General features: G+C 43.6%; 1 protein-coding gene across 3 annotated transcripts in view; it reads left to right on the plus strand.

Annotated features, from left to right (window-relative positions):
- The first annotated feature begins 9,945 nt into the window (after positions 1-9,945).
- SLC35F2 (solute carrier family 35 member F2) overlaps positions 9,946-25,690 on the plus strand; it is a 49,925-nt gene continuing 34,180 nt past the window's right edge. Inside the window, exons 1-2 of one of the 3 annotated variants that reach the window (XM_044752741.2) lie at positions 9,946-10,355; positions 11,357-11,424. Coding sequence is in view for 1 of the 3 variants with exons in the window: in XM_014860772.3 (XP_014716258.1) it covers positions 10,246-10,355 (110 nt within the window). In the remaining 2 variants the exon portion in view is untranslated. The remainder of the gene's footprint in view (positions 10,356-11,356; positions 11,425-25,690) is intronic. The other 2 variants (XM_014860772.3, XM_070490343.1) reach the window with 2 other exon arrangements.

The raw sequence follows: 25,690 nt of genomic DNA on the forward strand, positions 1-25,690 counted from the left end.
TTCAAAGTATTGGCATCATATACGCTACGTTATCATGCAATTAAGTTAGAAATAAATTGCAGAGGGGCTGACCCTGTGGCGGATTGGTTAAGTTCGCGCACTCCCCTGCAGGCGGCCCAGTGTTTCATTGGTTCGAATCCTGGGCGCGGACATGGCACTGCTCCTCAAACCACACTGAGGCAGCGTCCCACATGCCACAACTAAAAGGACCCACAACGAAGAATATACAACTTGTACCCAGGAGCTTTGGGGAGAAAAAGGAAAAAAATAAAATCTTTAAAAAAATTTAAAAAAAAGAAAAGAAATAAATTGCAGAAAAATAACTAAAAACTCCTATTATGTTTAAAAATTAAGGGATGGTCAAAGAAGAAGTCATAATGGAAATAGGAAAATACCTAGAACTGAATGATATCAAAACTATTATCATCTCTTGAGATCCAGCGCAAAATTAATGGGCTTAGAAAACAACTTAAGGAGTTAGGGAAAAGGAAGGATAAACCCAAATAATGTAGAAGGAAGGAAATAATATAGATTAGAACAAAAATTAATGAAACAGAAAACAAATATAAAATAGAGAGGCTTTAAAAAGTTTTCTCCAAGGAGGGAACCCCTGAGCTGAGTTTTAAAGCCTTTGCTGGTCTAAGCAGACAAAGATCATTCTAGGCAAAGGGAAAGCATGTGCAAAGGCCTAATCGTGCAAAGTGGTGTGTTTCATGAACTACAAGTAGCTTGGTATGGCCAAAGGAATGGGTGCTGAGAATGAGTGCAGGAGAGTGAGGAAGGAGAAAGACATTGAGAGGGGCACTGAGATTAAAACATTCAGATTTGTAGAAGATGTGTACGGAGAGATCGAAAGAAATCTTTTTGGAGGAGGTTATCCGAATGCTTTATGGTTTAGCCTCTTTGTTGAGTTCTAACGTGATTATCAAGGCACTTACCAGACTGTTCTTACTAGAAGGGCAGGACATTCTTTGGAGGAGGGAAACACTTAGTAACTAAATACACAAGACAATTTCAGATAATTTCTGAATTAGTTAGCCAGGGTTGCCATAAAAAGGTACTAGATTGGGTGGCTTAAACAACAGAACTTATTATTTCACAGTTTTGGAGGCTGGAAGTCCAAGATCAAGGTGTTAGCAGGGTTGGTTTCTCCTGAGGCCTCTCTTTGGCTTGTAGATAGCCATCTTCTCCCTGTATCCTCACGCGGTCTTCTCTGTAAATATCCATGTTCTAATTTCCTCTCCTTATAAGGACACCAGTCATATTGGATTAGGGCCCACCCTAATTACTTCATTTTATCTCATTACCGTTTGAAAGACCCTATCTCCAAATGTCATCACATTCTGAGGTACTGGGAGGTAGGACTTCCGACATTACGAATTTTGGTGGGACACAGTTCAGCCCCAAACACTCTGCCCTCTGGCCCCCTAAAATTCATGTTCTTCTCACAAGCAAAAGATATTTGCCCTATCTCAACAGCCTCAAAAGTCCTAACCCACTCCAGCATCAACTCTAAGTCCAAAATTTTATCTAAATATCATCTTAATCAGGTATGAGTGAGACTCAGGGTATGACTCTCCTGAGGAAAAGTTCCCCTCCAGCTACGAACCTGTGAAACCAGGTAAATTATCTGCTTCCAAAATACAATGGTGGACCAGGCATAGGGGTTACATTCCTCATTCTGAACAGGAGAAGTTAGAAAGAAAGGGGTCACAGGTCCCAAGCAAGTCAGAAAACCAGCAAAGCAAATTCCATTAGATTTTAAGGCTTGAGTATTATCCTCTTTGGCTTGGTGCTCTGTCCTTTGGGGTGGCCCTGCCTTCCTACCTTACCAGGGTTGTAGCTCTGCCCCTTGGCCCTGGTCGATTTTAACGTATGAATTTTGGGGAGACACAATTCAGCCCATAAAAATTTCAATGATAAAAATGTGACCAATCAATTTGATAGCAAAAGACTGAGACAATGGATTAATTTATGTCAGGGAAGCCTTCTCTGAGTAGGTGATATTGGACCTGAGACAAGGCTGAAATTGTGCTCCAATAATCTGGGGAAGATTATTCCTGCAGAGGAAATTACACAAGCTGGGAGTTTGAGGAATGGAAAAAAGAGTACCATATGCAAGAAGAAGAGATAGGCAAGGCCATGGCAAGCCAGAGTAAGGAGCCTAAATTTTATTCTAAATATAACAGGCAGCATTGAAGGCTTATAAGCAAGAAAGCAACCTTATTTCCTAGGCATTTTGGATAATGAATTGTACAGAGGCAAGAATAGAATAAGTAAGAAGTTAATCGAGTGTACTGTCATGGTTTAGCCTAAAGATTTTGGTGGTTTGGCCTAGGGTGGTGGAGATAGAGAAAAGTAAAGTGGATTTAAGATATATTTTGGAAATGGAAATAAAAGACTGGCTATTGGATTGAATGGGAGGATAAGAGAAAAGGAGGAATCAAGTGTGATCTCTAGATTCTTAGCATGAGAACTGATAGATTTAGGTGCTATATATTGGCATGGGAGTGAACGGGGAAAGAGCAGGTAATGGGGAAACAGAAATAGTTTTGTTTGGGCCACGTGTGAGATGCCTTTAAGATTTCCTGGTGGAAATATCAAGTAAGCAGTTAGATATATGAATCTGGAACTCAGGGGAAGCCCACATTGGAGATAAAATTTGGGAGTCATCAGCTATGGATGGTATTTAGAACCACGGAACTAGACAACAAGGGCTAGCTATGGTTAATTACAAACTTTAAGTTTCTTCAGATGATTTTTTTGTTCCTTTATCATTATTATTATTTTTTGTTCGACTCCATGTCTGTTTCCTTTCTGTTGACCCTTAACTTCTTATTTCAGAGGATGGTCAATCTCAGGAAAAAGGATTCAAGCAATAGCATCTGGAAGAGGTGAAGGGAAGAGAAATCTTTTGGGACTGTGGCCAGGAAAGAAGGGGTGAAGTGAGAGCTGGCCGGCCCTGAGGAAGAATCTAGGAAAGAGCTCACTTCTCAGAATCCTCTCTTCTTGAACAGATAATGAGGTCCTTTAGGGTTGTGTACAAGTCTTCTTTATTAAACTGTAGACGATTTTAGGGCTAGAACCAAGCCTTATTTGTTATTATATTCTCCATGCCACATGGCATGGGGCCCTCAGCACAGTAGGTGTTCTAAAAATGTTTGTAAAAGATTGGCAATAAATGTTAGCTCAGAGCTGATCTTTTTTTTAAAAAAAATGTTTGTCGGGAGAAGGAAGGAAAGAAAGATGGAAGAAAAGCTGAAAGTATTTTTCACGTCTTGAATATTGCTGATCATTTCCAGAACTGTGGTCTGCACATAATTTGTATTCAACCAATACTCGGTTGATTGATTTACAATTTGCCCTATAATAAGATAATGGTAATAATGTGAATTCTTCAAAGTTGCCATCTAAGCACACAGTATTATTGACTCACTCTGTTTAATGACAAATAATTCTGACATGTTCGTTTTTGGTAGCTTGTGCACTTTTGGCAATTCAAATCCAAGACAGGTGGACACCAAGATTCTTAGAACACCTCTGAAAGAGAAAATAAGGAGGCTTAGCTGGAACAAGGAAGCTATTTGTCTTTGCGAGTCTTAAGTGTAGTGGCAATATGCATATTTAATAGGATGCTACAAACAGGATCTTTTAAAATAAGGGGTTTTTTTTCCCTCCAGCTTTACTGAGATAAAATTGACAACATCGTGCAAATTTAAAGTGTACAATGTGATAATTTGATACACGTATATCTCGTAAAACAACGACCACATTAAGGTTAGTTAACACATCCATCACCTCATATTGTTACCTTCTTTTTTTGTGGTGAGAACATTTAAGATCTATTCTCTTAGTGAATTGTAAATTTACAATTCAGTATTGTTAACTATTGTCACCATGCTGTACATTAGATCCCCAAAACTTATTTATTTTTTTGACTGAAAGTTAAAACCAACATCTGAGGGCTGACCCCGTGGCCGAGTGGTTAAGTTCACGCTCTCCATGTTGGCAGCCCAGGGTTTTACCAGTTCGGATCCTGGGCGTGGACATGGCACAGCTCATCAAGCCATGCTGTGGTAGGCGTCCCACATATAAAGTAGAGGAAGATGGGATGTTAGCTCAGGGCCAGTCTTCCTCAGCAAAAAGAGGAGGATTGGCAGATGTTAGCTCAGGGCTAATCTTCCTAGGGAAAAAAAACACAAACATATTATTACAGACTGTGTGCCTTCACCAACAAATATCTATTTCTCACAGTTCTGGAAGCTGGAAGTCCAAGGACCATGTACTGGCGTGATCAGGTTCTGGTCAGAACCCTCTTCTGGGCTGCAGACTGCTGACTCCTCATTGTGTCCTCATTTGGCAAAAAAAGAGGGAGCTAGCTCTCAGGCCTCTATAAGGACTCCACTCTCATGACCTAATTATCTCCCAAATGTCCTAATTATCACCTCCAAATACCATCACATTGGGAATTAGATTTCAACGTACAAAATTTGGAGCGACACAAACATTCAGTCCATAACAGTGTCTATGTTCCTTCCCTTTGTGTCTGGATGGGCTTGTGATTGTGGTAAAGATCCTGCTATGTGACTTCTGAGGCTAGGTCATGAAAGGAGATACTGAGGGGGGAAATAAGCAGTCTTTTAACATTTGGAAGCTGGCCTGGCACACACAGCTAAGCCATAGTTTTCTTTTATTGGGCATAAACAATTTCACAGAGTACCATCCTCAGACAAGATTACTCTGAGACCATGATAAAATGAGACAAAGCAAGGTCAGTTCATAATTTTGTCTAAGCACAAAAACAAGGTCACTGTGCCACCCACAAAATACCAACTCTCCTTCTCTCTTGGTCAAAATGAGTGACTGCTACTTCTTTACCAATTGCCGATTTATTCTCACCCTAGTCTGCCCTCCGTCTACATAAGATTTATTGAGATACCAGCTAGAATTGTATCCAATCTGACAGTATTCAATCCACAGTAAATCAATCCCTTCTTCCTTAGACTTTGCCTCAAATCACTCAGCCAAAGCCCAAATCCTATAAGAGGTTCTTTCTAACATTCTTACTGAATCATCCAATGGTTCTCCCGTGGGGTTTGTTCTCCCTTGCTGCAAGGAGTAATAAATTCAACTTGTTTAACAGCATATATGTTCATGGCGGTCTGTGGCTGGAGGACATCCACAATGTTTTGACCTTTTTCTCTTAGGACACTTGCTTGGGGGGAAAACCAGCTGCCATGTAAGCAGACCAACTTCCCTAAAGTCGCCAGGCCGTGAGAAAGCCCAGATTAGCCCACGACAAGAGACCACATGGAACTAAGAGGAGAGGGGGGTGCTGATCAGCCCCCAGATGCTCCAGTCCTAACACTTCCCCACCCCCCATGCCTCTGCCTTCTAGCGTCAGCTACCTCTGACCAACTGCATGAAAGACCTTGAGCAAGAACCGCCCGGCCCAGAGCTTCTTAAAGTTTTGACCCACAGAAACCGCAAGAGATAATAAAATGATTATTGTTTAAAGCCACTGAGATTTGGGGTGATCTGATACATACAGTAGACAACTGGAACAGGATTGAAAGTGTATATAGAGTATCTGGCATACAGAAGGTGCTCAATAAGTGGTAGGTGTTTTTTGGTACTTGAAAAAGGACGGTTATTTTGTGCAAAACCTCCAACACCTAAATAATTCTTTTTCAGTAAATTTCCTTGAAAAAACTTGTGGATTGGTGCCCATAGAGCAATGTATTTTAATCCTGATACCAAAATAACGTAGACTGATCAATAATCCTCAGTGAGGGGATGAGCTCATTGTGCAGCCATGCTAGAGCAGTACTACTGTTGCTTCTCTTTAAGGAGGATTTTCTGTTTAGAAAACACATAGAACTTTGTCCATAACTTTATTTATTTGTTTATTTATTTATTTTTTAAAGTTATTTGTTTATTTTTAAAGATTGGCACCTGGGCTGACAACTGTTGCCAATCTTTTTTTTTTTTCTTTTTTTCTGCTTTATCTCCCCAACCCCCCCCGTACACAGTTGTATATCTTTTTTTTTTTTAAAGATTTTATTTTTTTCCTTTTTCTCCCCAAAGCCCCCGGGTACATAGTTGTGTATTCTTCGTTGTGGGTCCTTCTAGTTGTGGCATGTGGGACGCCGCCTCAACTTGGCCTGACGAGCGGTGCCATGTCCGCGCCCAGGATCCGAACCCTGGGCCGCCACAGCAGAGCACACGAACTTAACCACTCAGCCACGGAGCCGGCCCCTGTCCATAACTTTAGAATCCACATTAGTGGTTGGCTATATTTCCTGGCTCCATTTCCCTGTGGGGGTGATATGTTAAACCTAACATGTTTTAAATTAGGATTAATGTGACCTATTGAAAAACGTCTTAATTGAATATTTTTCAAATTACAGAAGTAGTATATGCCCATAGTTAAGAACACAAAGCACAATTTCTCCTCCCTTATCCCTCTCCTCACCCCTGACCCCACCGCACTCATGACTTAAACCAATATCAATAGCCTGGTGTGTATTCTCCCACACCCTCCTTCTTGCTCATGTAAGGACAAGCAAGCATAAATATATGCATATATAGATTATATGTATATATAAAGATATTTAGCGACTAAATTGGTGGCTTTTACTAAAATGGAATCCTATTATACAATTATTTTGCAACTCTGCAACTTGCTTTTTTCACTTGACAGTATATTACGATCTCTACAAGATAGTGTATATACATCTGCATTTATTTCCCGTGGCTGCTATAACCAATGATCACCAACTTAGCGGCTTAAAACAACACAAATTTCTTCTCTTACAGTTCTGGGGGTCAGAAGTCTGAAATCAGTTTTATTGGGCTGCAGTGAAGGCTTAAGTTGTCAGGGCTACTTCCTTCTCGAGGCTCTGAGCTTCTCGGGGCCGCCTTTAATCCTTGGTTTGTGGCGCTTCCTCCGTCTTCAAAGGGCATCACTCCAATCTCTGCTTCCATCATCGTATCACCTGCTCTTCTGCGTAAATCTCCCTCTGCTTCCCTTTTATAAGGACACTTGTGATTACATTATGGCCTCCCAGGTAATTTAGGATAATCTCCTTATCTCAAAACACATAATTTAATCACCTCCGCAAAGTCCTTTTTGCTATATAAGCAGCATTCTCGGGCTCTAGGGATTTGGAACTGGGTATTATTTCAGGGGGACATTATTCAGCCTGCCATAGTATCTAAATCCATCTTTTACTCTCACATATTTATACAGAACACACATTTGTATAAAAGGGACTGTATCGTACATGCTGGAGCATATTTTTAAGTGCTGTTTTCTTTTTCTATTTCTTTCTGCATCCTTTAACTTTTTTAAGGTCACTTGTGTTGACATGTATCCTACACTTTTCTCCATGCTCACATAACCATATACATATTGTCAAATAAAAACCAAATCTGATTTAGGTAATTCTTTATTTGAAAGAATTATTGCAAGCGGGTGGGGGTTATTGCAATAGGAGGAGGGGAACTCTTCCCTGTCTGGGGGAAAGTGGATGAAAGGGTGGCTGGAATGGATGGTAGATCAGAGAATGTTTTACCCTGAGGCAAGCATATTCTCAGGAATGGACCTGTTAAGGTGGGGGTGGGAGGGGTCACATGGGCTCAGGCTGAGGTGGGTGAAAGTTCCCAGGCCTAGAGGAAGAAGAGGAAGTTAACCAGTTTGGTTAACGAGCCTTTTGTTCCAATTGGACAGGGGGACAAGCAGTTCAGTCAATCATTTATGAGGCAAAGGATGGGAACTTGGAGGGTCTTTGTCTGGCCTTTTCCTAGATGAAAAAGGGAGCATCTCTGGGTCTTACCTAAGTCATGTGGGCAACGGTTTCTTTGCAACATGCCACTTCTAAGAGCACAGAAGGGTGGGAGGTTTCTTAACCATCACTATTTTTCAGGGGCACAGGGCCCAGGTAAAATTCAACATTGTCAATGTACAAGGTTTAATGTGCTGTTTGCTTTACAAAAATGAGATCACGGGCCTGCCTGGTGGCGCAGTAGTTAAGTTCGCACGTTCAGCTTCGGGGGCCTGGAGTTCGCCAGTGCAGATCCCGGGTGAGGACTTGGCACCGCTTGACAAGCCACACTGTGGTAGGCGTCCCACATATAAAGTAGAGCAAGATGGGCACGGATGTTAGCTCAGGGCCAGCCTTCCTCAGCAAAAAGAGGAGGATTGGCAGCAGATGTTAGCTCAGGGCTAATCTTCCTCAAAAAAAAAAAAAAGAGATCACATTAAAGGCACTTCTCTGCATCTTATTTTTCTCACTCAAAGATAGCTAGAGAAAATCCTTCAAAGTTCAACTATAGCTCTTTTCTATTCTCTTGAATGTCCTCATAGTGTCTCATGATGTGGTTGTAGCATAATATTCAGTCATGCCTCTAAGGATGACCTTGTTCTTAGTTTTCAGTATTTTCCCCATCTCACTTCAACAATTAAAAAAAATCATTTCACCTAAACTTTGGCGTTCCGGTACCTGCTAAACTTGGGTTCCTAAAACTATATTCCATTTTTCAAAATCTATCTTCTCTCTTTGACTCTTCTCCCAGAACTGCCAGACCGTTTGAATTTCCATTTACCATGGTCCCTCCCTTATCTCCTCAGGGGATATGTTCCAAGACTCCCAGTGGGTGCCTAAAACCACGGATAGTACCAGACCCTACATATACTGTTTCTTCCTACACATACATACCTATGATAAAGTTTAATCTATAAATTAGGCACAGTAAGAGATTAACAACAATAAAAAAATAGAACTATTATAACAATATACTGTAGTAAAAGTTGCCATAGATCTTAGTAACTTCAGCATATGGTTTTCTTCTTTCCTTATTCAGTCGAGAACTTTCACCTTTTTCACTTAAAGAAAGCACTTTACAACTTCTCTTTGGCATATTCGAATTGCCAGCATCACTACTCTTTTGCTTTGGGGTCATTCTTAGTAAAATCAGTTACTTGAACCCAAGCCTTGCCACACTGGGACAGTCATCCGACAACCAAGAGGGCTACTAAGTGACTAACGGGAGGGTAGCAAGCATGGATACACTGGACAAAGGGATGATTCACGTCCAGGTCAGGACCCAACATGGGGGGCAGGGGGCGGGAGGACCGGGGGGCGGGGGCGGGGGCGGACGAGGGGGGCGGGGAGGGATTTAACTTACGAATTGTTCACTTCTGGAATTTTCCATTTAATATTTTCAGATCACCGTTGACCTGTGGGTTACTGAAACCCCAGAAAGCGAAATCGAGGATAAAGGGGGGGAACTATAGTATTTTTCTCCTTCCTCACCGACCCCTCTGTCCCCCTCCCCGCCCTACCCCTTGCCCAGGGAAGGAGGTGGTCAGGAAAAAAAATGGTCCCAACACCTTTTCTTTTGTTTTCCTGATCGCCTCCTTTCTGGAGGCAGGGGCTCTACCAGACCCATTGATGTCCTCCTGCCAGTGAGAGTCAGGAACTTTTCCACCCCGGTTCCTAGTCCTTCCTTGGTGCGCAGAAGCATCGAAAGATGTGGCCCAGGCCCAGTGCATCCTGGCTGAGCGCCAGGGGTTGGCACCGTCCCCTTCGCCGGCACCTCTGAGACAACTGACTACTGAAGGGCCAACCGACCACGCCCATGAGGAAGGAGACACACCACAAAGACACGTTTCCAGGATCCTTTTAAGATTTTGCTCGTGTTTTGCAAGGAAAAGAAACACAGTAATAAAGCGTCTTCAGTTCTTTTAGATGGGAAATCTCTTATAAACGTCAGGAGGAGAGAGACTGGGAGGTCAAGGGGAGGGTCAGCCGGCCCTTTCCAGTTAGCAAAGTTCAGGCAGTTAAACCTAACTGCTTCTTAGATTAGGACACGCTGGCATTACCTCGTATCACCTCATTTGCTGATTTAAACAAGGAACCATAAAAACCTGAAACGTATATTGGGTATCGCCCAACGCTGAGGCTCAACCGCCAAGGCGAAAAAAAGAAGTGCCCTTTCTCCTCTTGCCTCTCCGGAGGTGCCAGGTTGTAATCTGCAAATGTATTGTCTGGCCCCAGGGGCTTGACAGTTAATGATTTGCGGCCGCAGGAGCCCGGCCGAGGAGCAAGAGGGACGCGAGCGAGCGCGGGCGCGCGAGCGCAGGGCCCGAGCCGAGCCCCCGCCGGCCGCAGGCGCCGCCTCCCGTCTTCCGGGCCCCGGCACTTCGGGGGGTTCCGGGCGCGGGGGATCGCACGGCTACCCATGGAGGCCCCCTCGCCGGCGGGCCCGGGCGGGCCGCAGCCGTACGCGCCGGGAGCGGCGGGCGCGCCCCCCAGCCTGCTGCGCAGGATAAAAGGCAAACTCTTCACCTGGTGAGTGCAGGAGGCGGCGGGAGCGGCGGGGAGCGCCCGGGCGCTGCCGCCTGGGGACCCGGGCGCACGTGGCCGCGGAGACACGCGGCCCGGGAGCGGGGGAAAGGCGGCGGCGGCGGCACAGACTTTGGAGCCGGTTCGGGCGACTCAACATGTGCACCAGGATGTTGCTCTCTACCTGGCTTTATGCAGCGCTTCCTGTTCCTCCCTCGGCTCCCTCTTAGAAATCGTGGGGATGTATTTCAGAGGATTTGGGGGAAATTCACCCTGTGGGCACTGTTAGGTCGCTCCCCGGTGGCCTCCCAGCGGGGAGGGGACCAAGTCCCCAGGGATGCTGTGAAGGTGGGGTGCCCACCCTCGGGCTTGGCAGGTGAGTGAGCGCCTCTTCCTGGTGCCGGCGCCCGCATTTCTTTGCTGCCGAGCCCGTCAGACAGGGCTGGTGATCCTCCACTCACAGATGAGTTCACCCAAGTGAGAAATCTGGGTTAAGTTCGTGGTGCCGCCCGGACGTAGTCCAGAGCCTGCCTCCTTCTCGGGCCTGAGTGAGGCGACAGGGCCATCCCCGGGGCTCGGATCCAGGATCCTGCTTCTGGTGTCACTGTGCTCTGTGGGAAATAGAGAGAAATGTGCTTATGGGATTGGCAGCGACTCTGAGACTGGGAAAGCATTTCTGTGGTTACTGGAGGACTTGCATTCTGAAAATACAGGTAACCCAGGACCTAAATTATGAAAGCCAACATTTATTGAGCATCACTGTGTCAACTACTGTGTTTAGCAATTTGTGAGGATATCATCATCTAATCCTTACCACTTTATGAGACAACACCGTTGTTACACCCACTTTGCAGATGGAGTAACAAAGAAGGCTAAGCGTTTTGCCCAGGACCATGAGATGACCTACAAGGGGTGGTGCCTGCAAACCGCAGTCTAAAGTGCACCTTAACCCCTGCTGGCCACTGGCGCCTCGTGAAACGGCATTTGATTCTTTTTTTTTTCTTCAGGTTAACAAAACGAATTTCCCTTTAAAGATTGTGAAAACCATGTCCTGAAAAGCCACACCATTTTCAAGGTTAGATCATTTTTGTCATATGAATAAATAGTGTTAAATAGATGGATGTGTTTAAAGGGGAAAGTTGGCCAAAAATCACCTGGTATCATCCAGCTGTATATGTCCTGATAAATTTAACCACAAGTTCTCAGCTGGAGGCAGTATAGTGTAATAGCAAAGGGCACTGATTCTGGGTTCAAATCCTGCCTGTCCCACTTACAAGATGGGTGACCTTGGGCAAGTCACTTAACTTCTCTGTGACTAGTTTACTTATTTGTAAAATGGAGATAATAACAGTGCCTACTTTGTAGGGCTATTGTGAGAATTAAGTGGCTGCCTACACAGGAGTGGGCAGACAGCCTGGCTCACGGTCCTACTCTGCACAGGATAGTTGTCACCCAGCATCAGCTATCCACTCCTGGGTGATGGGAAGATGTGGTGTTGCTCCAGAAGATGCCAGAGGCCCTCATGATGGCACAGACAATAGCAGATATCAGTTTAGCAAGATGTAACAAGGATTGGCAATGATTTTTTTTTCTCTGGATGTTCTAATATTGTCGAAATCCTGGTATGTTTGTCAGAAGTATCTAACAGCTTCCTATATGAGACTTTTGTCTCTGAACACACTTTTTTGGTACCTCCCTTTTGGGTTTTTACTTTCTTCGCTGTGTGAGAGCTATTTGTAGGCATCTTACATTCCTGATGGATGGAGTCCTTAACCGCAGGAATCAAGTCTGTTTCATTTTTGTATCTCCCATAACCCTTAGCACATAAATGGATAAATGAATGAGGGATGACAAAGCTTCTTGGGGCTTCCTTTCCAGTCTGCTACACTCCCTGCACTCTTCCCTTTCTTGATCTTTATTTCAAGGGTCTTGAGTTGGGGCTTTTTTTCAGTTGGCAGAACTCTTGTTCATTAAGGTTTTCAATCCTTCCTCTGGCAACCATCCAGACACTTGGATTCTGATTTGTGGTTTCTTCTTGTCTGACCCAACAATCAGAAAAGTGCAGTTTACCAGATATCCAGTATTCCTTTACTCAGTATTTTAAACTCTCAAGGTTAAAATTCATCTCCAAAATTTGAGCTTCTCTCCAAGCATCCCCAGCCGTGGCCAGGGAACCCTGGGGGACGGAGGGAGGTTCGTGAGTGAATATGTTATCACCACTTGGATAGGATACAGAGGGATAGTTTGTTAGCACACAACTCTTTTCTACTCCTTTTACCAAAATGGGGCCAGAATAGCCCTTCTGGCAACTGGATACTAAATACAGGGGACAAGTTTGGGGCTGGAGCTGGTTCTGTTTTCATTATGAGAAGGATATAGTCTAGGTAACCCCAACTCCTCATTTACCCACCTCACTAGTGGACAGATAACTTTTCTCTGATTAAGAATATCAGATCACTCATTCAATAAAAGTTTATTGAGCACTCACTGTGTGCCAGGCATTCATGATAATGAGCATTATATGTTTCCCAGTGGGCTCTGCTTGTAATTTCGGCTTTTGTCATTTATTGCTATCAACTCAAATAACAAATACTGTAATAGGAAGATATGGGTTTCCAGGAGTACCTGAGGATATTTATTTAATTGTATACCATCTAGCAGTTTACATCCTAACACATATACTCTAATTCATATATGAAAAAAAGGCATATTCCTTATAATGAATATCAAGTTTATATCTCTAGCAAAAATCTTTAATTATTATTCCACATATTTATCCTTTTCCCATCAAATAGATGGTAAGCTTTTTGAGGGCATAGATTTTATCCCATTCTTTTTGTAGCACAGTGCAGGACATGTGTTCATTCATTCATTCTTTCATTTCACCAAACCTTGAGCATCTATGATGTTCTACATTCTAGACTAGTCTCTGGGCTATAAAGATGAATAGGATTTAGTTCCTGTTCCCAAGAGAGCTCATAATCAAATTATGGAAAGAAATTATAGTAAGTGCTGTAGAGATGAGCACAAAGTACAGATGGCACGAAGGAGGGCAGAGATCAAGTCCACCGGGGTGAGGTGGGGTTAGGGAGCTCAGCAGAGAAGGTGATCAGGAATTTGAAGCACGAATAAGAGTTTTCCAGGTGGACTAGGTGAGGAAGGGCAGTCCAGGCTTGGAGGTGCCAGAGCGTGGTTTGCTCAAGGAACTGCAAGTAGCTTGGTGTGAGGGGAGCATGGGCTTGAGGAGGAGTGAGCAACAGTAGTCGGTCAATCTACACACGAACTCCTTGTTATTGTCCAACAAAGGGCCTGGTCCTTTGGTTCCTCCATTCAGTTCAGTTTCCTCATTTCAAAGGTTACAGCCCAGAAGTTTTTGAAGGAGTCAGTTAGTGGTGTTTGCATCTACAGCCTTCATCTGTTCATTCAACAAACATCTACTGTGCACAGCACAATCCTAAGCTGGTGTGGAGCCCTGCTGAAGGGTAGTGTTCTGTAGTGTTATGTAAGCAAATATGTGGCCTGTGCAAGTGGGAGATTGGGGAACTTGAGATCCTACCAGTCTCCAAAATGTCTCCTCCCTTCCCCCTTTTATTTGTGAGATTATTTTAATTAGTATCTGCCGGTTCTCCTAGACTCTGGGAGGTGAGGAATCCTGTCTAGTTTTGGTCACAGTGGTAGACTCCACCAAGCACAGCGCCTGCTTTGGAATAGATACACAATGAACATCAGATGATTGGCTGAATGAATCCCTAATTCCAAATAGGAATTTTATAATAGACCGCATCTCTTTTTTAAAAAAAAATTCTGTTCCGCACTATGTATTTTGCTCATGTTGCTTTATTCATCTAGTCTAGTGTTTCTCAATCTCAGCCTTATTGACATTTTGGGCCAAATAATTCTTTGTTGGGGGGGGGCTGTCTTGTACATTGTAGGATGTGGCAGCATCCCTGGCCTCTCCCACTCAATGCCAGTATAGCACTCACCCCGCCACCTCACCTCTGAGTTGTGACAGTCAACAATCTCTCCAGACATTGTCAAATGTTTCCTGGGGGACAAAATCACCCGTGGTTGAGAACCACTGATCTAGCCTGTTGTTTCTAATTACCTGCTACAAAGTATTCTGTGGTTCCATGGTCCTCCAGTGGCGGAGACCAGGTAGCTGCCAACTGCCAGCCTCCACAAACAGTGCTGTGATGAGCGTTCTCGTACGTGTCCCCTTATGTACTGGGGAGGAGCCAATGGCCATGCCCGGGTCTGAGGCTCGCCAGGTGACTTTAATTAGAAGGGAGGAGATGAACCCCAGGTTGGAGAATCTTTGAGTACCAGAGAACCACTGTTGATTGCTATTGTTGGGTGCCCCTCCATCAGGCTATTCTATGACCATGGCTTTCTCATCAGCTGCTCTAGAAGAAGGGGGAGGCAGGCTCGTTAAGTTGTAGCCCATTGGCCCTAGGAGCTTGGAAGGGGAGGGTGGACAGCCTGAACCTTTTTATTAACTTCTCGACACTCTGGGTAGTTGTTAAAGGGACAGGTAGTAACTGTCCCCATGCAGTGAAGGGGAGAGGTAGGGGTGGATTTTGAAAGCTGTTCTCCAGCATGCCCTCCACTGGGGCTCTGGCTGTTCTCTGCCCTAGGCTATAGTCGTCTCCCTCCCTTAGACCAGTTCTAGACAACCTTGGGTTATTTCTGCCTATCTCTGCTCCGTTCTTCAGTTTGATCTGGAAGAAGAGGAGATGGCTGCCAGTGCTTAATCCCCATCTTGAGAGCATTTCCAGAATATTTCTGAGTCCGCTTCCCCCTCCAATCCCTATTGTCACTGTTTCAATTCAGGCTTTTATTGTCTTTCACTAGCATGCTTATCCTAGCTTCCACCCATGCCTCCACCTACCCCAGATCATCTCACTACTGTACGCAGGAGCCAGAGCAATGCCAAATAAAACTAAAGGGTATCAATAGCTCCATCAAATAGAATTCACCCCGTATCAGGCATCCTACTTACATCTCATCAGTCCTATGACAAACCTATAAAAATAGTTTTTTTAGTCTCTTGGACAGCAGATAGGTCACTTGCCCAAGGGCACATGGCTGGTGAGAGACAGAGCTGAGATGTGAGTTGAGAAGTGAGGTTTCATTTGAGCCTAAAGACCAGATTCACTTTACTATTTCAGAAATCTCATTGCATCATGTGCAGGCTGAAACCGTTTGGCTTCCTCCTGTCACCTGCACCGGTGGTTTGCAAACTGAGGGAGTTCTTAGGGTTCCCTGGAGGTTCCTTAGGATCCATTATAGGGGCAAGTTTGGAAATAGGAGCTGGTGGGCTTCTGGGCCAGCCTCTGACCCCCACCAGGTCTGCTGCTTTGCCTGTTTTATAATTTGGCTTTTTTTTTTTTTTTTTTTTTTGCTAAGGAAGATTTGCCCTGAACTAACATCTGTGCCACTCTTCCTCTATTTCGTATGTGGGTTGCTGCCACAGCATGGCTGCTGATGAGTAGTGTAGGTCCACGCCCAGGAACTGAATCTGGGCTACTGAAATGGAGTGCACTGAACTTAACCACTAGGCCATGGGGCCCCTATAGTTTGGCTTTTATGCAAGATGTTTGAAGAAAGGTTCTGCAGCTGAAACAAGTCTGGGGGCTGCTGATTACTGGATGGAGCTCAAGCACTAGCTCTTGCTGCTGCTTCTGGTTGTTGTTCCCCAACCTTCTTCCCTCCCCTTCCTTCCTCTCCCCCCACCCTCTTTCTTTACCTGAACATAATTATTAGAATTTTAGTGGTTTTTATTGTGGTAAAATAACCATAACATAAAGTTTACCATTTTTACCATTTTTTTAATCTTTCTTAATTTTTTAAATTTATTTATTTATTTTTATTTTTTTAAATTTTTTTATTTTTTATTCATTTTTACCATTTTTAAGTGTGCAATTGAGTGACATTAAATATATTCACAATGATGTGCAACCATCACCACTCTCCATTTCCAGAACTTGTTCATCATCCCAAACAGAAACTCTGTACCTGTTAAACACTAACTCTGCGTCCGCCTCTCTCAGCCCCCGGTAACCACCATTCTACTATCTGTCTCTATGAATTTGACTATTCTAGCTCCCTCATATAAGTGGAGTCCTGCAATATTTGTCCTTTTGTGAGAGCTCAAGCCTCTTGACATGAACTACAAGGCCCTCTATCACTGGCCGCAGTTCCCTCTCCAGGCTCGTCTCCCAGAGCATCCATCTCTCACGTGGTGCTCCAGCAACTACGACAAACCACTGATTCCTTCGTACACACTGTGGTCAGCGCCTTTACTCCTGTGGTTCTCTCTTCGAGTGCTTTTCCTATCTGACTTCTTATGGCTGGTGACAGTCTCTTGTAGACAGCACCAAGTCAGGCAGTCTTCTTCCCTGGCTCCTTCTGGTCTCTCTTCACACACATCTTGGGTTGGGTGCCCTTCCTCTGTACCCTTCAGGGAACTTGTTCCTAACTCATGACGTCTACATTTTGTGACGTACAAGGTAATTAGCACTAACCTGGGAATGCCTTAAGGCCACAGATAGTACTTCATCTTTGATGTATCTGTGCTACTCTGTGCCTGGCCGTGAACTGAAACCATAAGAACCTATTTACAACCAGATTTGGTAAATAAGCTGTAAGAGTTAGGACTGAAATAAAATTAGGCTATTTCTGAAGAGGAGTTTTCAGAGATATTTTGAAATAAAGGCTTCATGGTATATCTAAAACAAATATATGAGACTACTTGCCTTTTAATAAACAAAGTATATTTCACATATCACCCTTTCTTCATGATTCAGGATTATCATTATGAACTTTAATTATCCTGCTAAGTGGCAGTAATCTGCTCAGGGGCCTCTGACGTGAATTGTCTTATTTTTTTTCTGACTTTTTCTCACAGTTGTCTCATGTGATTTTTTCTGTGTTACTGAGCACATCTCTGGGAGCCAGCCTTCTTTCTAAATTATGACTTCTAACCTATTAACACTGTAGAAACCACATAACCCAGTTTCTCAGAAGTGCTTGTAATCAAAGTATAAATAGGCCCTGTATAAAGATTTAAGTGGTTTCATTTTAACAAATTATAAAAACTTAGTGCACAGATTTGGGGACTTTTTTCTTTTGATGGTTATTACAGGACTCTTAATTAAAGTAATCAGATAAGTGACATGTCACAAAAACTTGGTTATTTATGTTAATGATGCAGAGATAGATTCCATGAAAAACCACAGTTAAGACCCAAACTTCTTTCTAGTCATTCCTTGGAAACCAGAGTATTTAAGGAACACAGTGACTCAGTTTCTCCAGTCCAGCAAATCCTTACTGGGAGCTTGAGGCTAGGATTGTGCTGGGTGACTTAGAGCTTCCCAGAGAAGGCAGGGATGAGCCTGCCCAGAAGAGTTTAGAGGAGCCTTTCCTAAGCTTTTCACAGTGCACTCAAGTCAGAGAGAAAAATAATTATAAAAGCCAATCTTTGCTGAGTAAAGTTTATTACTCTGTGTACCTAGAGGAACCACAGTATTCCAGGACCTCAGGGTGGATTAACTCCTGTAATCCTTACAATAACTTTCTGCAGTAATTATAATACTATCCTGACTAGCCCCATTTGATACATATGGAAGCTGAAGCACAGAGAGGTTAAGGAGTTTCCCTTAACAGGATTAGTCACACAGTAGTAAGGAATGCAACCAGGCTTTACCTCCAACTCCCCAGAGCAATCTGGCCCCAGAGCCTGTGCTCCTAACCACTGTGCTGCCCTGCCTCTTGTGAGCTGGGCAGCAAACAGAAAATACAGGCCTTGGACAAATTACTCCCTGGGGTTTTTGCTCTGGGATATTTGTATTCCCAGGGGTTCCAGAGAGTATATAAAGTCACAGGATAAGTATAATGCATCTTCCTGGAGCATCATTTAATTTAGTTTTTGAACTCCAGTTGAATGGAAGTGGATTAATCATAATCCCTGGCTCATGACACACTTTCATCATTGGCCCATGAAAGGCTAAATTAATTATTTTATGCAATAAGTTCTTGTAAACCCACCATTAGCTCTAAAACTAGAATTGTGACAGTAATTTACATCTGCCTATTGGTCATCCTTTCTTCCACCCACTTCTTTCCCAGAGATAGTCACCATCCTGAATCCTCCTTTCACCATTCTCTTGCTCTCAGTTTTATTTATTTATTTAATTTATTTTTTATTTTTTTGAGGAAGATTAGCCCTGAGCTAACTGCTGCCAATCCTCCTCTTTTTGCTGAGGAAGACTGGCCCTGAGCTAACATCCATGCCCATCTTCCTCTACTTTATATGTGGGACGCCTACCACAACGTGGCTTGCCAAGCAGTGCCATGTCTGCACCTGGGATCTGAACTGGCAAACCCTGGGCCACCAAAGCGAAATATGTGCGCTTCTGCTGTGCCACCAGGCCAGCCCCTCAGTTTTATTTTCTAATTTTTTTTGTGGATTTTTTGGTGAGGAAGATCGGCCCTGAGCTAACATCTCTTGCCAATCTTTCTCTTTTTTTTTCCTCCCCAAACCCCCAGGACATGGTTGTATATTCTAGTTCTTCTAGTGGGATGCTGCCGCAGCATGGCTTGATGAGTGGTGTATAGGTCCGCACCAAGGATCCAAACCTGTGAACCCTGGGCTGCCGAAGTGGAGCACAGAAACTTAACCACTTAGCCACGGGGCCTGCCCGTACTTGCTCTCAGTTTTACATAGTTTTGTACCTCTATGTATTTCTAAAAAATGTTTTTTATTATCATTTTTTACTTGGTTAAAAGGATATCATACTACATGTAATCTGTTGGGATTTATCCTCCCTGCCGTATCGCATTGCTAAGATTCATCCATATTGTTGCCTGATGCTGCAAAACCCCTCCTTTGACTCTAGATAATACTCTTTCCTGTGAATATGCCACACTTTATTCATTAATTTTGTTGACGGGCATTTGAGTTTTCTCCAGGTTTTTTGCTGTAGTGAACAGGACTTCTAGGCACATTCTTCTACATGGCTCCTGTTGATCATGGATAAGAGCTTTTTTATACACACACGTGCACATTTACATGGAGAGGAATTGCTGGATTGTAGGGTATGTGTCTGTTCAACCTCATAAAATAATGCCAAACTGTTTTTCCAAAGTGGTTGTACCAATTTACACTCCCACCAGCTGAGTATGAGAAATCCTGTGAAACAAACATCATTTCTAACACTTGGTATTTATCAGACTTTTAAATTTTTGACAGTGAAATGAATGTGAAAGAGTATCTCTTAATTTGCATATCCAGGATCACTAGTGAAGTTGGGTCTCTGTATGTTTATTGCTTTATGTGTTTCCACTTCTGTGCAATACCCATATTACCTATGAAATACTCGTATTACCTGTGAAAGACCCATCTTTTGCACATTATTTTTATGTTAAACAGATTGCTCTATACACAATGCAGTTTACATGGATTTTAAAGATACCACCTGAGGCGCCGGCCCGGTGGTGCAGCGGTTAAGTGCGCACATTCAGCTTCGGCAGCCCGGGGTTCGACGGTTCGGATCCTGGGTGTGGACATGGCATTGCTTGGCAAAGCCATGCTGTGGTAGGTGTCCCACATACAAAGTAGAGGAAGATGGGGATGGATGTTAGCTCAGGGCCAGTCTTCCTCAGCAAAAAGAGGAGGATTGGCAGCAGTTAGCTCAGGGCTAATCTTCCTCAAAAAAAAAAAAAGATACCAGCTGAAAGTTGAAAATATTAGGGGCTTGCATCAGGTTCCCCACTAATGCTCATTTACTTCTCCTGCTGGATGGCAGTTCATTTGAAACGTGTGAGAGTAGTCGAGAGTCGGCTGGATGAAATTAGGAGCAGTCAAAGCTGATTCAGGAGGGGAGGGAGTTTTTCTGGTTTGAGGCCTGAGAACTGTTGAAAGGCTGGCGGGGCTAACATGACTCACAGGAAATCTCCCTTACGCCTGGCGTTTCTGTCACAGGCCAAGTCTCTAGGAACTTTCTAGATCAGGCATATATTCCTCTTTTCTCCTGGTGCTGGTTGGTGTTTGATGAGTGTATTAGTTTGGTTGTTAGCAGAAATCCAGCTCACCACTGGCATAGGTGAAAAAAGAGGATTTATTACTTTACAGAATTCGAAGAAAGCTAAAGTGCCAAACCACAGAGAGACGAGAGGAGCAGCTGCAGCCAGGAACCCAAACCACACCGGGATTCCCTGCCTGTCTCTTTATTTGTGCTTTGCTGTCCCTGTTGGTTTCATTCTTTTATTCTTTCACTCTTCTGTTCTGTCTTCTGAGGATTACATTTTACAGTTCAGACCACACAAAACAAAAAACAAACAAAAACCTCAAGTTTTGAAAACTATTTTTGTTTTGATGGTTCACAGGGAGTCGTATTTAGATTTTACAATAGTTAAAAAAAATAGTCCTTCAAAACTTTCTATTCTGCCTCAATGGGAAGCAGTATTAGGAATTTGAAAATTTATGGGCTGTGGCTTCTTGGCTGCCTGTTGAGAACAGGGTTATACTGTTCTCTTCAGTGCCTGTGCCAGACGGAGGAGGGTAGAGAGAGGGTGTATGTCTGTCACAGGGTCGTCAAGCGTCTCATCCAGACTCTTGAAGCGGCAGTGCACTCGGTACTCAGTACTAATCCTGTCCTTCCCAGTCGCCCCTTCCCCATCCCTGCGCCCCCTTGTCGGCCCTCCGGGAGCTCCTGTTCCTGGCCTTTGGCGCCTCTCTCCGCGTTCTCACAGAGGAGTCTAGGAGGACGAAGGATTCCGGAGGGAGACGCCGAGTCCTCAGATTTTGCCCAAACTTTATGCTACCCCCTCCTCCCGTCTCGGCTGTAGGACTCAAGTTCCTCTGACACCTGTCCAGATTGGTGATTTGAAAATGTGTCTCACACTTTCTCATTTCAGCCCATCAAAGACTGGAAAACAGAGGGAGGATATCATAAATAGATTTCATATCCTCTCTCATTTTCATTAAAACACCCCTGGGGCCGGCCTGGTGGCGCAGCAGTTAAGTGCGCACTTTCTGGAGGCCCGGGGTTCGCAGGTTCTGATCCCAGGTGTGGACATGGCACCATTTGGCCCGCCATGCTGTGGTAGGCGTCCCACGTATAAAGTAGAGGAAGATGGGCATGGATGTTAGCTCAGGGCCAGTCTTCCTCAGCAACAAGAGGAGGATTGGCAGCAGTTAGCTCAGGGCTAATCTTCCTCAAAAAAAAAAAAAAACCCTTATTAAAATAATTGTAGAATATATAATTAAAGGGGTCGTGTTAATCAATCAGTGCCTATTGTTAGAGATGCTGGATGACTTGTATCAATTGTTCTCTCTGCTTGGTATCATAATCCCCACTATTATATGTTTTTTTTTTTTTTTTGAGGAAGATTAGCCCTGAGCTAACTACTGCCAGTCCTCCTCTTTTTTGCTGAGGAAGCCTGGCCCTGAACTGACATCCATGCCCATCTTCCTCTACTTTATATGTGGGACGCCTACCACAGCATGGCTTTTGCTAAGCAGTGCCATGTCCGCACCCAGGATCCGAATCGGCAACCCTGGGCCGCCAAGAAGCAGAATGTGTGAACTTAACCACTGTACCACCAGGCCGGCCCCATCACCTCACTTTTTGTAGAGTAAGAAGAGGGGTTTTTTGGGTTCCTAATAGATGCCAGTAGTGTACTTCCAATATAACAGTGGTTACGAGCCACGCTGCTTGGGGCACTCTCCAGGTTCTACCATTTGCTAGCTGTGTGATATAGCACAAGTTGTTTAACATCTCTGTGCCTCAGTTTCTTTATCTATAAATAGCAATGATCATAGTGCCTACCTCATAAAATTCTTGGGAGGATTAAATGAATTAGGACTATGAAATTGTGAAATTATTAGAACAGTGCTTGGGACAGAGGGTGCACTCAGTAAGTGTTAGATATGATTATTACTGCTGTTAATAATAGCAGTAATAGCAACAGTAACAATAGTAATAGTGACAATAATAATAGTAACTATAGTAACAGTATTAGACATTGTACAGATATGTGTATAAGAGGAGACACAGAAATATCCATGAAACAGTTTCTGCATTTATAATCCAGTAAAGCAAATGCAACAAACATATAAAACACTACAGGCAGGATGTAGAAAAGGGGAAAGACAGTTACTGCCCAAATGCCGTAGGAATTGAAAGGTCATCATTCTGGAACTGGGGACATTTCCTATTCTTCCTTCCCATAATTATTTCATTTTCTTAATGTGGCAGAATGGAAAGAACACAGGCTTTAGAATCTTATTTGGATTTTAATCCAGTGCTGCTATTTATTTGCCATATGAGCTTGGTTAAAAGACTTGACCTTTGGCAAAAGGATACTTACATTTTAGGGCTGTGTGAAAATCCAGTAAGTTCATATATGTAAGAGCTCAGTATAGTGGCTGGCACTTGCCTCCTTTCCTTTTACTGTATAGAGGGTGAAAGAGTATTAATATGTTTCTCCTGTACTCTTCGCTATCTAAGAGTCATGCAGGACATAACATATAAGGAGAAATCACTGGATTTATAATTTTTGTTTTTGTTGGTTTGCATAAAACTAGTTGGAGAGTTTCTGGCTTGATGGCATGGTTTTGTTTTCTTCCTGGCAAGTGATGAAAGTGTTTTAATCCAGGATGGCTCCTGAGCAGCTTTGTCTGCAGTTATTTAATAGACTCTGTTTATTTGATGTGATTATCTCGTTACTAAGGCAATTCATTGAGATGAATGTAAATGGTTATAACATTATGATTCCAATATTGTTTTAAAGTATCACACGCATTGTTGACTTAGTCCATTAGTTTTCTATTGCTGTCAGTACAAATTACCACAAATTTAGTGGCTTAAAACACACACATTTATTATTGTACAGTTCTGTAGGGCAGAAATCTGACACGGGTCTCATGGGCTAAAATGAAGGTGTTGGTGGGGTTCTTTTCTGCAGGCTCTAGGGGAGAATGGATTTCCTTGCCTTTTCCTGCTTCTGAGGCCACCTGCATTCCTTGACTCGTGGCCCCTTCCTCCATCTTCAAAGCTGGAAAGGTTGCATCTCTTTGACCCTTCTCCTGTTAGTGACATTTCCGTCTGACCACAGCTGGGAAAGGGTCTCCCTTTTAAGGATTCGTCTGATTAGATTGGGCCTACCTGGATAATCCAGGATAATGTCCTCATCTCAAAGTACTTAACCTTATTCACATCTGCAAAATCCCTTTTGCTATGTAAAAGGAAAAAACTGTATTTTCCTATACTCAGTACTTCCAGCAACAAATGTATGGGTTTTTTTTTTCCTCATATCAACCAGTTCTCCAACTCTCTGGACACAAATTGGGTGTCCTATGATTCAGTTGTGACACTAACTACCTGGAGTTAGTGCAGACCCCACGGGTTAAGTGCTCAGTCCTGTAGGACTGCCCCCCTCTCCCCATTTCAGACATCAGTCATGAGTTCCAGGTTGTCACTTTATACTTCTGATCCATTGACTATAAATCAGAGGTTCCCACAACCCCCTCCTCTGGCTTGAGAATTTGCTAGAGTGGCTCGCAGAACTCAGGAAAACAGTTTACTTATTAGATTATCAGTTTATTATAAAGGGATACAACTCAGGACCAGTCAGATGGAAGAGATGTGTAGGGCAAGGTATGGGGGAAGGGGCATGGAGCTTCCGTGCCCTTTCCAGGTGCACCACCCTCCCAGCACCTCAAGGTGTCCACTAACCCGGAAGGACTCGAATCCCTTTGGTTTTGTTTTCGTAGGCATGAGTGATTAACTCAACCTCCAGCCCCTCTGCCCTCCCTGGGGCCAGGGCTGAAAGTTCAAACCCTCTAATCACAGGTTGGTACCCTTGGCAACCAGCCCCCCATCCTTAGGGGCTTCACCCAGGAGGTCACTTTTACCTCATTAACTTAAACTCGGGTGTGCTTGAAAGGGGCTTGTTATGAATAACAGAAGACCCTCCTTTCATCTTTATCGTTCTGGAGCTATTTCAGCAACTGACGACAAGAACCAAATATAACAAAAGATGCTCCTTACACTTTTATCACTTAGGAAATTACAAGGGTTTTAGGAGGTCTAGCCAGGAGCAAAGAGCAAAATATATATTTCTTATTATATTGCAATATCATACCATATAAGGAGACTTACTCACAGGTTCCGGGGGACTGGGGCATGGAAATTTTTGGGGGGAGCCATTAGTCTGCCTACTGCATTTAGTGGTAGAATCTAAAGATAGTTGTAATAAAAATAGCTTTAGAGCACAAAGAAATAAGACCACCTGGATGTTGGTAAAAATGTAAGCAATAATTCGTAAAATGTCCAGGAAACCTCAGCTCATCTAAACCCACAACCTTTTGCACATGCTCATCATTTGAAATAATCAACCACGAGTCGCCAGCCTCTTTTCAAGTTGTACCACAGGTTGGAAGACATTTGGTAGCTGGTAGTTCCTTTGGATGAGCTGCATTTCCAGGCTCCAGTCGTGCTGAGAGTTCACAATACTGTTCCCTCTGGAACAGCAGTTCCTGTCCCCCGTCACTTGATCCAAACAGCTTGTCTTCATTCTTCAAGTCTCAGATGAACCATCGCTTCTTGAGTAAGGCCTTCTGTGAAATCTCAGATTAGGTTAGGTCTCATGGTCTCATCCTAATTGTTTCTTTACTGCTTTTTTTTTTTTCACTGCTGTATTGTGAATTCCATGAAGGCAGGGGCTCTGTTTCTCTGTATTCCCAGAGCCTGGCACAGTGTCAGGATTCTACTAGGTACTACAAAAATATTTGCTGAATTGAACTGGGTATGATTACGAGGACAGTAATAAAGGCCACTGTGGGCTGTTGACGTTGCTTTCCAGGTTGGACTCTTGCCGCTAAGCAGGCAAGGAAAATTCCCACGTTGCAGGCCCCAGGTAGAACGCCTGGAGTGGTGTATTTACTGCGAAGGCTCCTGCTTCTCCTGAAAACAGACACTTGATTTGATTGTCCCTGAGCTAGATCAGCAACCTGGGACAAGGCTGCAGGTTTCCAGGTGTGCTCTGTCCGGTCCATAGGTCCAGTTAGTTTCAAATACCTCAAGTGGCTCTTCCCTCTCTCTCCACACTTCTGTGTGTGTGTTTCAAGGTTCAGTAGCCAATCAAGGCATTGAGTGCTGGTCCCTTCAACTAAAGTCCTTTTGATTTTCTGCTTAACTGTAATTTTCCGGAGGATTTGATATTGGTAGCTGTGGGATGATAACGTGATAATTAAAGTTGTCAGGTACTGCAGAAGGTTGCATACTTCAGTAGTGTGGACGGTATTTATTAAACTGTTTGGAGTATGTTAGGATATA

Source organism: Equus asinus, chromosome 20 (genome assembly GCF_041296235.1).
Source record: "Equus asinus isolate D_3611 breed Donkey chromosome 20, EquAss-T2T_v2, whole genome shotgun sequence".
Lineage (NCBI taxonomy): Eukaryota > Metazoa > Chordata > Mammalia > Perissodactyla > Equidae > Equus > Equus asinus.